Source organism: Acanthopagrus latus, chromosome 15 (assembly GCF_904848185.1).
Source record: "Acanthopagrus latus isolate v.2019 chromosome 15, fAcaLat1.1, whole genome shotgun sequence".
NCBI classification, from domain to species: domain Eukaryota; kingdom Metazoa; phylum Chordata; class Actinopteri; order Spariformes; family Sparidae; genus Acanthopagrus; species Acanthopagrus latus.
In genome coordinates this window covers 28,708,728-28,723,660 of record NC_051053.1, presented here as the reverse complement: position 1 = coordinate 28,723,660, position 14,933 = coordinate 28,708,728, and the positions used below count along the sequence as shown (strand labels likewise).

Below are 14,933 nucleotides of genomic sequence, written 5' to 3'. Positions count from 1 at the left end.
GCTAATTCCTCCTTTCACTGGGTGGAATTAAGTGATTGAAGTGCTCCACATTCCCAAATTCTGTGAGTTATTTTGGTGCCGTTGCAGCTCTGAAGGTCGGCTGTATATTCATGAGCTCTTCTTTTAGTTATTAGGCCCCAAATCTTCCCCCAAACTGGCTGCCAATGAGGTCAGCAGCACCACAGCGTCAGTTCCTGCGCCCAGAAAGCGTCTTAGAAAATATTTGACTCTGTGATTCTCTCCAGAGTCTCACAGAAGGAAATGAGATGCACAGATTTAACTTAATCTACATCCTCAGAAGAGGAAAAAAACAAGCCTTAAATAAAAATGTGTGTCCAGGCAGCAGAGAAGCCCGATGTCGTCTGATCTCGTCCGTCTCATCTTATCCACCGTTTCCTGTCACACGTTTCATTTTTAGACATATTGATGTTCATGTGGTGGAACAAACAGAGTCTGGACTGACCTGATTCACTCGTCAAATGTCTGATGTCATCAATCCAGAGTCTGATTGATCAATGGTTGCTTTTGTACTCATGATCAGAAATCTACTTTCTTCTAGTTGATGGTTGATTAGTTTTTTAGTTGGTTGGTTTGTTGGCACAAAAGCTACTGAATAGATTTCCACCAGTCTTGGATGAAGGGTGGGTCTGGGCCCAGGATAGACCCGTTCAATGTTGGTGTGGATCCAGATACATGGACGGATCTTTCTTTATTTAAAGTCTTCAGAAAACTGAAGATGGAGAACTATTTGCATCAGTATATTTAGGTGTTTCCATGAGAGGCCAGGTTGGGAGGGACGTGTTGAAGATGTTGTTGTGCTAAATGTGAATTGGGACCCTGCCATGCGGAACAGTTAGCCGACTCAGTGAGCTGGTGAACAGCATCAGATCATGACCGTTCATACAGCATTAAGGTGGTCGTCGTGTTGGGTTTGGTTAATGACAACCTGGGGCTAATGTTAGCCAGCTAGAAAGACTGCTAACGTTAGCTGCATGATGCAGAGAGCCAGCAGTAATGGCAACTGAATACATGGACGGGCTCTGAACTGGACTTCCTGTCATCAGACTGATCTCAGTCGTGAGCATTTGCTGCTTTTCTTTGTCTTCTGTAACAGAATATTAGTAATTGTTGTGATTGCGACTGTTGGAGGGATGAAAGCGGTGCGAGCGTCCTTCTCAGGCTTCAGGAGATTACAGACGTTCGTCTTCACTGTTCACTCACACATGAGGCTGAACAGACACTGAGACTGAACAGCAGCTCAGTGAAAATGAGTCAGAAAGTGAATGAAGTCTGGTGGCTGTGAGCTCACCTGACAGGCCAGACAGATCAGTGTGTGTCTGTCTGTCTGCTCCACCATGTGTCTGTTGGCTTCATCCCACTGTTCCCACTGTTCCCACTGTGATACAGACTGGCTGCATAGAGACGGCACTGAGCCAACTCAGAGAATTAGAGGTGATTAAAGCTGTGTGTGTGTGTGGGTGTGTGTGTGTGTGTGTGGGTGTGTGTGTGTGAAGCCAATGCGACAGACTGGTGTTTGGTTATATAACCAATTTTACACCAAATCAGCCTCGGTGCTCAGCAGGAGAGGAAACGACCTCTAACCAGCTGAACTAATCCGGCCTTTCTGATTGGATAGTGTGCAGTCCAGGTATATACACTTACCTGGGTCCCTCTGCTGTGTGTGTGTGTGTGTTGGGAACAGGTTGAAGATGTTTCCAGTCAGTTTACATTCAGCTGCTGTCTCTGCAGGCCTAATGTTTCCATCAGAGCTGTGTGTGGAGCAGCTGACTGCAGGTGTGTCAGTGTTGCTGTGGACCAGGTAACATCAGTCAAACCAGAGATCACCGTCTCAGAGCTCCACCCACGCTGTGTTTTAGCGATATACTGATATTGGGGAGGAAAACAATAATATTTCTTGCTGAATTGTTCAGATTGTCCTCCATGTTTCTACAGTAGCCCAGAGCGGACAAACCGAACACCAGCGTTAACATTTATGTAGACCGCTGATGGATCATGAACAGAAAGTGTCGTAATTTGTCATGTCATTGTCCGTAACCGCTTTATCCCTTTTATGGGGTTGTGGGGGTTGTTGCTGGGCAGGGTACTGAACTCGCCCTCACTGATGGTAGAGGCCGCCACGCAAGGTGCCAGCTGCACATCAGGAGCAAGTCGGGGTTCAGTATCTTGGGACAAGGATACTTCGACATGCATCTTAGCTCATCCTGGAGCTGGGATTTGAACCAGCTACCTGCTGAGCTACAGCCCCCCTTCCTGGAGGGAATTCTGGTTGTTGTTGCCTCACAGAGACTAAACAAACAAACAAGCTGAACCCATTTAGAAGTGGAAACCAGAGCGATCAGAGATCAGAGGAGGACAGCGCTTCACTGAGGGCGTGTGGTGTTTACCTCACACACACACGCGCATGCACGCACGCACACACACACACACGCACGCACACACACACATGCACACACACACACACGCACACACACACACACACACACACACGTACACTCACACGCACACAGACAATGTAATCCTGTGCAGACAGTCTGATCAGGCTAATCCTCCTCACCTCCCTCAGCTGTGACCGGTGGTTTACCTCTGTCAGTGCTACCACACACACACACACACACAAACACACACACACACACACACCCACACACACAAACACAGAGTCTCCGCTGCACATGGAGTCTGTTGATTCATTTATGAATGTCCTTATTTATTGATCATGGAGCTAAAATGAGACAAACGTCTTTGTGTCTGTCTCAGACACTTGGACTGTCAGACGGTTGTTTTCAGGTGTGAAGCAGTTTGAGGAAAGGTCAAAGGTCAAGTTTCATGCGTTGGGGAAGCTGTGGCTCAGGGGTAGAGCCAGCGTCTTTTCAGAAGGTCGCTGGTTCAATTCCCCTGGTCCACATGTCAAAGTGTCCAAGATACTGAACCCCAAACTGCTGATGAGCTTGTCGGCACCATCAGTGTGTGAATGTATGTATGAATTTCTGTACTTTGGACAGAAGTGTGTGTGTTTGTGTCAGAAGTATCTTTCTTTATTTAATCTGAAATCTTTTTTTAATTTTTCAAATTAGATTAATTGTCAAAAATAACCAGAGTTCCAGTTGGACTCTCTGCGCCAGAGAGCTCAGAGTGAGAGAGGGAAGGTTTCCTCGAGTCATTCCTCCGTCTGCAGGAGCCTGAAATTATCTCAACATAACGTCTTGGAGGAGATTTAAAGGTCTCAAATCCAGTTATTACGGCTCCTGCTGGTTACTGAGTAATGTCGGGTTTCACTCAACAGGCTCTCTGCAATTTTCATTTCCTGTTTTTCTTCTTCTCTCCTAACTTTTACAGTTACACAACTTCCATCAGCCGTCTCAAAGAGTGCTGTCAGAAACATGGATTCAAACATGCACAAGGAAGCACACTTCTGAATCTGAAATGGGAAAGAGAGCTGGTTGTGAATATTTCTGAAGATGAATGGTTCCATATCTGGAGAACACAACAGTTGACCACATCATCACGGGCTTGGAGATGATTTTGTTGGAAGTACTTGATTAGATTGTTTGTCAGAGCCACTGTCCCACAGCCATGTTGGAGACAGTGTGGGGCTACAAATGTAGATCACGCATGTTTTTTGGCTTTGCCATAAAATTATAACATTGTGGGAAGATGTTCACTTGCTTACTGTCAGAATTCTGGATTATGACATTACTAAGTCATCTGTATTACAATATGACAGGGAAGCTGTGTAAGAGAGGACAGATGTGTGTCATGGAGCAGCTGATTCATGAGATAAGAACTCAAGGAAGAAAAAAGTGGGATGAATGGACGGTCCACGCATGGACAACCGGGTCAGGACCATCATCACAGGGACAGACTGTAGAGACGTTGCTGTTGTTTAACACACAGAACACAGACCTGCTGATGTATCTTAGGAACGTTGCTCCCTCTGTTGGGGTGGCGCAGTTAGAAATATTGTAACACTCAGTCAAGTTCTTCTATCATCATCTCAACACATGTACATCTGATAATCAGGCTGATATGATGGTGATGATCCATCCATCCATCCATCATCTGTACATATTCTATGTACGCCGCTTAATCCTCTGCAGGGTCGCGGGGGGCTGGAGCCTATCCCAGCTGACTTAGGGCGAAGGCAGGGGACACCCTGGACAGGTCGCCAGTCCATCGCAGGGCCACACATAGAGACGAACACTCTCACACACTCTCATTCACATCTCATTCTTGTCTCATACGGACAATTTAGAATAATCAATTAACCTCAGTATGTTTTTGGACTGTGGGAGGAAGCCGGAGTACCCGGTGAAAACCCACGCTTGCACAGGGAGAACATACAAACTCCACACAGAAAGATCCCAGGCGTCTCAACCGGGACGCGAACCGGCGATCTTCTAGCTGTGAGGCAGCAGTGCTAGCCACTGGGCCACTGTGCAGCCCATGGTGATGGTGATGATGATAATGATAATAATGATAATGATAATGATAATAATGATGATAATAATAATAATAATAATAATAATAATAATAATAATAATAATAATAATAATAATAATAATAATAATAATAATAATAATAATAATAATAATAATCACTACCGGCCCTGATGAAGCCTCATCAGTCGACCTGTATTCTGATCACCTCTCAGCAGTTTAACTTGGATGAATGTTTCTCAGTGGTCCGTATGCCTCAGTGAGTCTCATCACTTCAGGCAGACTCAGAGCTGTGATGGAGGACGTGCTTTGAGCCTCTGGTAACATTTTAATGTGAAATATTTGTTTCCGCTGGAGCGAAGCTGCTGGAATGAATCGTAAACAAAGGCACACCTGACACCTGTGCTTCAGCAGCAGCACTCTCTGCAACTTCACTGCATGTTGTCGCTTCTTATTGAGGCGTCCAGGACATTCTAGTCAGAGGTCGGGTTCGATCTTAGCTTAGCTGGTCCGGTTATTAGAAATCGAGACTGAAAACTGATGTTTGGGACTGATATTCATATAAAGTAAGAGATTCAACTGAAATGTGTGTCAAAATGTAGATCCAGTGAAGAAATAAACCTGAGTGTAGTTTACTCCAGTGCTCTTCTGAGGTCCGGTTTACTCCAGTTTTGAAGCCTTGAGTTTGTATGGACAGTAAATGAAACCAGGATTAGAAAACAGACTGAAATCTGATGTGATGTCAGAGGAAGTGAATATAGAAGAAGCCTCTCAGACTCTGTCGTCTCTCTTCTGCAGGTCCGTCCTGACCTCTGACCTCTGACCCTGCTGGTTTGTGTCAGCTCATCTGCTGCCGGTGATGAAGAAGATGAGGATGAGGAGGAGTGCTCACGGCTCAGCTGCACGTGTTGACATGTGAAAGGAGGGCAGAGGTCATCGCATCTGCAACACACACACACACACACACACACGATGATTGTGTATTCGTTGGACCGTCCAGTCAAAGGCTCCCTGAACACAGACCCAGAGGACTGAGGACATTATTATCATCATCAGACAGACTTCCTGAATCATCTTCGTGGAGTTTAACTTCAAAGAACATTTTTGTTGAGTCACTTTACATTTTATTTTCTTCCTATTGTTACTTTGCTCCTCTCGGCCCGGCGGTCATGGCTCTGTCTCCGTGGATACGAGAATGGACAGCAGGAAGTTGACTCCTGCGGGGAGTGAGGCCGAGAGACCGAGGACCAGACGGAGAGAGAGAGACATGTCGTGGAAGAGGAACTACTTTGCATCGGGCAGTGGTGGCGTTGGGGGCGGCGCTGGTGGCAGCGGTGTTGGCGGTGACGTCGGAGGGATGCAGGGAATCTTGACGCCTCGCACCATGACATCCATCGCTCCCAGTAAAGGGCTGAGCAACGAGCCGGGACAGAACAGCTGCTTCCTGAACAGCGCCCTGCAGGTAGGTACACATACACACATACACACACTAAATTTCTTTGGGTTGTGGATACAACCAGACATCGAGGATGAAGCACTTATCTGAACTCTTTTTATAGTTTCTCGTCTGTTCAGTACTCTGGACACGTCCTGATGTCGGTACCAGGTCAGCTCGGGGTGGTGCGTTTACAATTAACATCTCAAAAGACCTGAAAGTTCTGAAAGCACGATCTTTCTCTAAACATCATTGTATCTTAAAGTTATAAAACAGTCAGTTTGTGTGCAGTGAGCCAGGTGTTTGTTTTATTTGTTGTTTTCTAATGTAACAATAACTGATATCTTCAGTCAACTGGAAACTTAAACAAAATAACCTGCCATCTAGTTTCTGCAGAGCCTGAAAACTGTGGCTTCTCTGTCACCATAACTCACTGGAAATCCAAAACACTTCCACACCTGCAACTTCAGAGAAAGAGGAGGGGGTTCAAGTTCTGTTGATGTGTCTCCTGCATCTGCAGCTGCAGCTGCCATTGTTGTAAGAGTGACGTAGCTCCTTTCAGGAATAGGGCGGTGCCTGAGGTGTGAGTGGGCGAGCGAGAGTGAGGGAGTGAGCGTACATGCAGGCAGTGAATGAATGGGAGGAAGGAGAAGTGAAAGGAGTAGCAGGAGTAGCGACAGCAATAAAATGTACAATACGGTCTTCAGTCTGGCTGTGAATAAAAGCGACGGCTCCTCCAGATACATTAAAGCTCCCTGGTAGAATTTCCTGATCAGCTGAACACGTGAAAGTGTTTCACCCTGAAGGTAAACACAAACTTCAGCCCTGGAGGAATCATCTCCCCTGTGCTGCCCGACACGGTCCAGGAGCTGAACAGGATGGTGTAACACCATGCTGTCGTTTGGCTGGCTGTAGCTAACAGCTGCTGGCTTAGCTAGCAGCTAAGTTAGAGGAGGTTGACTCGCAGCACTTCAACACGTGTGTGTTTTTCCGCTTGGCAAGCCGACCGGACGTGACATGGGTGTGGCAGCATCAACGATTTGTTTTTTAATTTGAAGTTTGAGATTTTGACTTAATTTTGGTCGATTTTGATTGAAATCATGACACCCTTACTGAACTAATATTTATTAGAACAAGCACACATTTCAATATCAACATCAAGACATTTAAATAATACAGCAGTAAACTTTCCGCAGTACCATGGAGACTCGAGCCGAGCTGGTACCTACGCCGCCATGAACAGGAAGCCCATTGTGTGCTGCGGTCTGTTGCTCAATTACAGAAAGTAACATGTGGCTGATCGCCACTGAATTATTTTGGATACATTGTCAACAGCTGGATGTGTATCTCTGAACATCCACTGTTTCCTAACAACTCTGACATCACATCAGATCTGTCAGTGATGCTACAAAATCTGATCAGCCTGCGTCTGTGTCATCGCTTCGTAAAGTTGAATGTTTTCATGCTGGAGTTCCTCGAGCTCACTTCACGTTTGTGCAAATGGCCGAGATGCAGAGAAAAAGCTTTGTTTCACAAACACTCATTAATGCTCACATCATTGGAGACCATGTCCACACAGACGTGGGTAAAACTACACTCAGCAGACTGAAGCTGTAGATCCACCATAGTGCCTTTGAGCCAGTCAGTCAGTCGATACTGTGGCTGCTGAACCGCAGCCGGTCATCAACCAGTCTGATGACTGTAGTGAGCTGATGAGCCTGTTCCTCCTCCCAGACTGCCCATCATCTGTGAGTCATCAGCTCTTTGAGGCGGAGGTGGTGGTGTATTATTGTCTGCTGAGACGGAGCGTGGCGGCAGTAATTACTGGTGTTTAAACAGAGGCTGACTCGTTAACCTGCAGGGTGGAGCTGCTGAGCTGACAGAGAAACACTCATTACAGGTTTAACTGAAGCTCAGCAACATCACACAGCCTGAGGTCAGAGGTCTCACACACGCGCACACACACACACACACACACACACACACACACACACACACACACACACACACCCCCCGCAGCAGAACCACACGTAACCCCCTTTTTGGACCCGGCTCGCTGTCCGGATGCTGACAGAGCACTGCAGACTGGTGGCGTGCAGATGCTCCCCGCTGTGAGCCGTAACAATCTCAGAGCGCTCCAGGAGCAGAAGGAGCACACTGCAGGATTTCCGCAGATTTGACTTTCAACTGTGCAGCGAGGCCCGGCCCACATGGAGACAGCTGGTACCATAAGTCTGGTCCCAATGTGGCTGGAGAGTTTAGCTCTTAACTAAATAACACTGGTGATAAAATATGCAGTCATGATGAAAAACTGCTGGGTGTGATTGGGCTCAGGCCTGTTTGAGTCCACGTGGACCAGGAGGAAGCGAGAGTTCTGATTGGCTGAAGGTCATTTTATTGTCGTTCGTTGATTTGTTCGTATTTAACTTGATTCTGAAACAAATCCTAACCTGCAGATCCTGATTGAATTGATCCGCTCTGACTGATATCAGTAAAGTGGCTGCACAAGCTGATCCATAGATGGTTCAGTCTTGGTTCTGTGGTGTGTTGAGAATGAAAGCAGCTCTGTTACCTGAGTGACCCGCTGAACACCGCGGCACCATCCTGCAGGAACATATTGGACCCGGTGGGGGGGGCAGGAAGGGGAAAACAAACACACCCAAAGTGCTGACACCACAGTATGACTCACACCTCTCCGACCAGCACCAGGAACACAAGCTCAGGAGGAGAATCAGCTCGGAATGATTTCATTTCTTTCATCTACGTGTGTCAGAGATCTAAATTAATGTTTAATAAGTTTCTCTGAGTTCAGCTCAGATCTCTGGATACAACACATTGATTTAAAGATGATACCTGATGATATCTGATGAGATGACGTTCCTCATCTGGAGGTCGGACTCACCTGTAGTTCAGACTCACCTGAGGAGAGAGAGGCTCAGATGAACTGAACAAAGATGGAGGATTAATATCGCAGCTCTGATCATAGCTGTTGAGGTCCGTCCTCTGAGCTCTGGTGGACGTGTTACCAACCGTCCACAGCAGTGGCAGACATGTTTGAGTCTGTAGTCTTCACTGATTGGCTCCTCACAGGTGAAGCAGTCTGACATGGTGAACCTCCCTCAACATCTTCATTTCTTTTCTCTTCTTCTTGTTCTTCATCTTCCTCATCTTAGTTTTGTGCACCTTCATCCTCTTTATGTTTGTCTTTGTTGTCTTGGCTTCATATTATTAGCTTTTTTATTTCACAGATATTGATGAATAGATGATTTACATTTCCCAGGACTGGGCTGATTATCTGTTGGTCTGATTCATGTCTCCCTCCTCTGAGACACAATTTTTAGGATGCAATCATTGTTTTTAACAGCTTTTTAACTGAGAATGGTGGAACATAAAGATGTAAACCCACAGTGATGCCTTCACACATCCAACTAACAATCAGCAACCCAAACACACTCACTTCACTGATATACGAAAATCCTCACATGAACAAACTAAACAGGCCTTTTGGTCCTCAGTGCCTCGGACCGGTCCGTCCTCCGGGCGTCAGACAGGCTCTTTTTAAATCCTCCTCATAAATAAAGACATGAAACATTCCTGCCTGTCTAGATTCCATCCGCTCAGCAGGACGACACAAGGATTTCAATCCAGTAACCTGAAGTCAAAGAAAAGTCATCAGGAAAAATCAGAACTGTCCTCAGTTAGTGATCCTGTTAGGAAACATCTGGTACCTCCACAACCTGCTGTCACAGCTGCTTTAAGTCCTCTGACATCACAAGTGTGAGAGAGGATTGTTTGATATTTGCTTGTAGAATCTGATCTGAGGTCAGGAGACATTTCTCTTGTGAAGCTCAGGTACATCAGGTCATATCAGGTGGTGTTTGGTGTCTGAGGTCTCATTCATACCTGCCGCCCTGCTCAGCTGGTTTGGAGCAGAAGTGGAAGTAACAGAGTACAAATACTTAGTTACTGTCCTTCAGGTCATGTCTCCTGTATGTGTCCTCTGAGTCTCTGTGTGACTTCTCCTCTCTACATCTGAACTTTCTCCTCCTCACAGCTTCTGAACAGCCTCGTTACTTTAGTTTGATGCATCTGAGGTGAGTTCTGGATTCTTGTTATTTCCCAACATCGGCAGACTGATGTGGACCAATCAGACGCAGCGAGACGAGACAAAGACGTAAAAGCCGTAAGAAGCCGTAAACAGTTAGTGTCTCGTATCTGCAGAGAGTTTCTGATTTTCTCTCTTTGTTGCTCCTCGGGACGCTTTACCAACCCAACATGTGTCTATTTGACGTCCTGGGAATGAGACTCAACAATCAACTGTCTCTGTGGTGCGTTCAGGAACAGCTGGGACAAATCCTACTGATTCTACCTTTAACTTTAATAGTCTTTGAATTCTATTAATATGACGTGAGCTTCAGTTAGCTTTGACCACTGAGTCCATGTCAGAGCCTGAACTCTGTTACTGTGCTGGAGGAAACAAGCTGCATCAGAACTTTTACTTTTACACAAGTCCACGAGAGGCAGTGAAGTCAAGTCAAGTTTCTAGTGCTGTCAGAGGATTAATGATGATCTCTGGTATAAAAAAGTCTGAAACAGGAAGCGCGTAACACACACACACACTCTTTCTCTCCACATCACTCTCACTTTGACACTCTCCATCATTCTCTCACTCATCTTCGTCACACACACACACACACACACACACACACACACACACACAGTCATGTCTTACTTACACTTCTGCAAATGCTCAGGCCTCAAACTTGATCTCTGATTGGCCGGTTGTGTTCTCCGGTCAGTGGCGGTTGTGCAGCTGTGCCGACAGCTGGACTGAAGATTTTAAAACATTTGGTTTCTATTTTCTAGGATGGTTTTCTTGAGTTGGTTGTCTGCTCATCTAGCTTTAAATTCCTCCTCACAGATGTGGACAGAAACGTCTTTCGTTCTGTATTTGAGGACTTTTCAGACGCTTACCCCTGGTATTTTACTTGGCTGCTCTGACTGCTGAGACTGTGTGGTCAGATCTTAGAGGTGATGTTTGCTGAAGGAAAATAGTTCTGACTGAATATTTAGGGGTTTTTTTTCAAGGTTTGTTAGCTTTTTAATTTGATCAACTTGGTTTGTCTTGATTTTTGTTGAGTGGTGAAAATAGTTTCCAGTCTGATTACGTCCGTGTTGTTGTTCCTTTCCCCTGTGTTTCATCTCTCAGGTTCTGTGGCATCTCGATATCTTCCGGCGTAGTTTCCGTCAGCTCACGACTCATAAGTGTATGGAGGACTCCTGCATTTTTTGTGCTCTGAAGGTGAGAATCAGTCTGACCTGATACCTGATGCTGGTCCTGGACCTGCCTCCTGTCTCTAACCTTGCTGCCTGTCTGTCTTCTCAGAGTATCTTCGCTCAGTTTCAGTACAGCAGTGAGAAAGTTTTGCCATCCGACGCTCTTCGCAGCGCACTTGCCAAAACCTTCCAGGACGAGCAGAGGTTTCAGCTCGGCATCATGGATGACGCTGCAGAGTGCTTCGTAAGACACACACACACACACACACACACACACACACACACACACTCTCACTCTCACTCTCACTCTCACTCTCACACTCTCACACTCTCACACTCTCACACTCACACACACACTCACTCACTCACTCACTCACTCACTCACTCACTCACTCACTCACTCACTCACTCGTCACAAAGTATTTAAAACACAGGTTCACTCTGAACCAGATGAGATGGGTCATTCTAATTGGTTCTGTGTTCCTGCAGGAAAACATCCTGATGAGGATTCACTTCCACATCGCAGATGAGACCAAAGAAGACATCTGCACAGCCAGACACTGCATCCCCCACCAGAAGTTCGCCATGACACTCTTTGAACAGGTGAGACAGAGACACATCCCTGAACCTGCAGTCAGAGGTTGTTGAAACTGGTCCTGAGTGAACTGATCACAGTAGGACAAACATAGAGCGAACCACTGAACCAGTAACCACAACAGCACCAGACTCCCTTAACAATCAGCTGATTTTAAGAGTTGTTGAGTTAAAACAAACTTTACAAACCCTGTGAAACTCCGTCTCTGACAGATTCTAACTCATTGGAGCTTTCTTGCAAATTCAGCAAATGTTCTACATGAACTTCTTTCTGTCTTTGAGTCTGTTTGTCCCACTGATGTTTATGTGTGTATACTGCAGGGAAATTAAATCTGATTAATTTATTTAATGTCAGCTGATAACTGGATCCCATATGAACATTTCTTTCAGTTTTCACTGTTTGTCGTCTCACTCAAAGTGAAACTGTGATGCTGACCTGCGTCTTTGTGTTCAGTGTGTGTGCAGCAGCTGTGGAGCGTCCTCAGACCCTCTGCCCTTCATTCAGATGGTCCACTACATCTCCACCACGTCCCTGTGGTAACACACACACACACACACACACACACACACACACACACACACACACACACGCATATGGTAAGTGTGTGTGTGAGAGCAGCATGATACAGGGAGCGATTAGCTGGTTGCCTTGGTGACCCTGAAATGTAACCTAGCGACAGGAGTGGGGGGTGTGGCCTCAACTTACCTCTACTGTGATTAGAGCTAAACATAGAGAGAATGTGTGTGTGTGTCCTCTGTTAAAGGGACATGACCTGCTGTGAACTTCATCACGTCGTGGTTTCTTTAAACTTTGACCTCCCAGACGTGTTCTTCTTCCCTGCAGGTGTCTGTGTGATTACATGTGGCTGGACAGAGATGAAAAACGTGATCTCACATGCTTTGTACACCAATCAGGATTTAGAACATTGTTGTCTGGTCGCTGACAATCAAATCTGATCAACTTCATGTGTGCGTGTCTGTTCAGGGGAATTGTTTGATTTGAGAGCCTCCTGACAAATACAACTGAAGGCAGGTACACACTACAGGATTTTTCAAACCTTCACAGATTAGGAGACCACACACTTGATGATAACAAAAGACAGATCGCACACGATCTCTCTCTGCTGATCTTACAGTGTGTGGTGTTCTCCGTAGTGCACACCACACACTAACAGATTCTTCAGCAGAGGATCAGGTTCTTCACGCTCAATAGTACAAATCTCGCGTGGTCAAATGTGATTTAAGTGTAAACAAACATGGCGGGCGAAGCAGAAGATGCAGTGGTGGTTGTTTTAAGCTGAAAAAAACAAAACGACCATGGAAAAAGTCATGGAGACGGTGAGATTGTGGGCTGTATGCGTTACAGCGCAAGTTGTAGGTGAGTAAGAATTGTCACAATTATTACTGAGAGCTTCGAGAGCAGCACTGAGCGCTATGGCCCCCGGTACAGTGAGTCACCATGGCAACAGGTAAATAAAAGGCTGACGGAGAAACACAGCCTGGCGTCTTGATTGGCTGTTGGTCCGGTACACGCGACATCACATGCTGTGCATGCTCGGCTCCGCTCGCAACGCCCCACACACTACAGGATTTATAGTCGCAAATATTAAACATGTTCATTATTTACGATCTCTCCTTCCGACGCCTTCCAAGTGGACTTGACCGGACAAAATCACTCTTAACGCACCCCACACCACAGGACAATCAGACACCATGTCCTTTGCAAACATCAGATAATCAGGCCTTTGCTGGCTTTGATTGTAACGGGGAAATCGGGACAAAAATCAGCCCGATTATCCTGTAGTATGTACCCGCCTTAAGCTGTGTGTTTACTGTGATCGGAGTTTAATAATCAATGTGGCAGTTGTATCATATGGCCATCATGAAGATCACAGCTCCTCCTCTTCCTCCTCCTCCTGCTCCTCAGTAACCAGGCGGTGAAGATGTTGGAGTCGAGGGAGAAAGCAACTCCCAGCATGTTTGGAGAGCTGCTGAGGAACGCCAGCATGGGAGACCTGCGGAACTGTCCGGTAAGTCCTGATCCATCACTGATCCATCACTGATCACTTGTTGTAGGATCATTTTATACCAACTGTGTTTGTTATCAGCCCTGAAGCAACAAGATCTGTAGAACTGAGTACTTCATGTGGCAGAACTACACTAATGCTACACAGAACCACTCAGAACTACACTTAAGCTTCATAGAACCACACCTACACTAATGCTACGCAGAACCACACAGAACACCACAGAACCACAATGTTTCTTGGATGTCGACGCTCACATGATGACGTTCAGCTGAAACATTCTATGAGTGTTTTGAGTCCAGCTGTAGGATTTACACGGTGTGACAGGAACTGAAGTTCTGGGTGAGCTGGCCTGGACTGACCCTAAAATAAGATGTTAAACATTTACTGGTCACAGTTTCTCTGATGTAAAGACTTCCACTGTTCTGGATCGATGTGATGTTGTTGGTCCTCTGCTCTCTGTACTCTTCCTCTTCACCGTCCTCGTCCTCAGAGTCAGTGTGGGCAGCAGCTCAGGATGGCCCGTGTCCTCCTCAACAGTCCCGAGATCATCACCATCGGTCTGGTCTGGGACTCTGATCACTCGGACCTGGCCGAGGACGTGATTCACACCCTGGGAACCTGCCTGCACCTCGGGGATGTGAGAACAACCATCAGGCTGCTAAACAGCAGCATCATCAGCATATAGTGGAAGAAACTGTGACAGCAGCTCAGCTGCTTCACTGAACTCTTGTTCCCTCTGCAGCTGTTTTACAGGGTGACGGAGGAGAAGGCTCGACAGGCGGAGCTGTACCTGGTGGGGATGGTGTGTTACTACGGGAAACATTACTCCACCTTCTTCTTCCAGACCAAGATTAGACGATGGATGTACTTTGATGATGCACACGTCAAGGAGGTATAGTGTGTGTGTGTGTGTGTGTGTGTGTGTGTGTGTGTGTGTGTGTGTGTGTGTGTGTGTGGTAGGTTTGCAGAGGAAATGAGCACATGTTGTAGTCAGTGATCATTCTTCCTGTCAGTCCTCACGCTCCCTCCATCCCTTCCTTCTCCTCCTCTCTCCTCTCTCCTCTTTGCCTTTATTTTCTGCCTCGTCTCACCCGGTTCTGGTTTTGGTTTGGGCTGTTCTGTTGTTGCTGGACTGTGAAAACA

The 14,933-nt window shown here is 46.3% G+C and overlaps 1 protein-coding gene across 4 annotated transcripts in view; it reads left to right on the top strand.

Moving 5' to 3' along the window:
• The window catches only part of usp54a (ubiquitin specific peptidase 54a), a 41,228-nt gene that overhangs the window by 12,247 nt on the left and 14,048 nt on the right, over window positions 1-14,933 (top strand). For all 4 annotated transcript variants that reach the window (XM_037122932.1, XM_037122933.1, XM_037122931.1 and 1 more), the window contains exons 2-9: window positions 5,253-5,916; window positions 11,099-11,191; window positions 11,276-11,410; window positions 11,656-11,769; window positions 12,215-12,297; window positions 13,688-13,790; window positions 14,281-14,427; window positions 14,533-14,682. In XM_037122932.1, coding sequence (XP_036978827.1) covers window positions 5,650-5,916; window positions 11,099-11,191; window positions 11,276-11,410; window positions 11,656-11,769; window positions 12,215-12,297; window positions 13,688-13,790; window positions 14,281-14,427; window positions 14,533-14,682 — 1,092 coding nt within the window. In that variant the 5' untranslated portion in view covers window positions 5,253-5,649. The remainder of the gene's footprint in view (window positions 1-5,252; window positions 5,917-11,098; window positions 11,192-11,275; window positions 11,411-11,655; window positions 11,770-12,214; window positions 12,298-13,687; window positions 13,791-14,280; window positions 14,428-14,532; window positions 14,683-14,933) is intronic.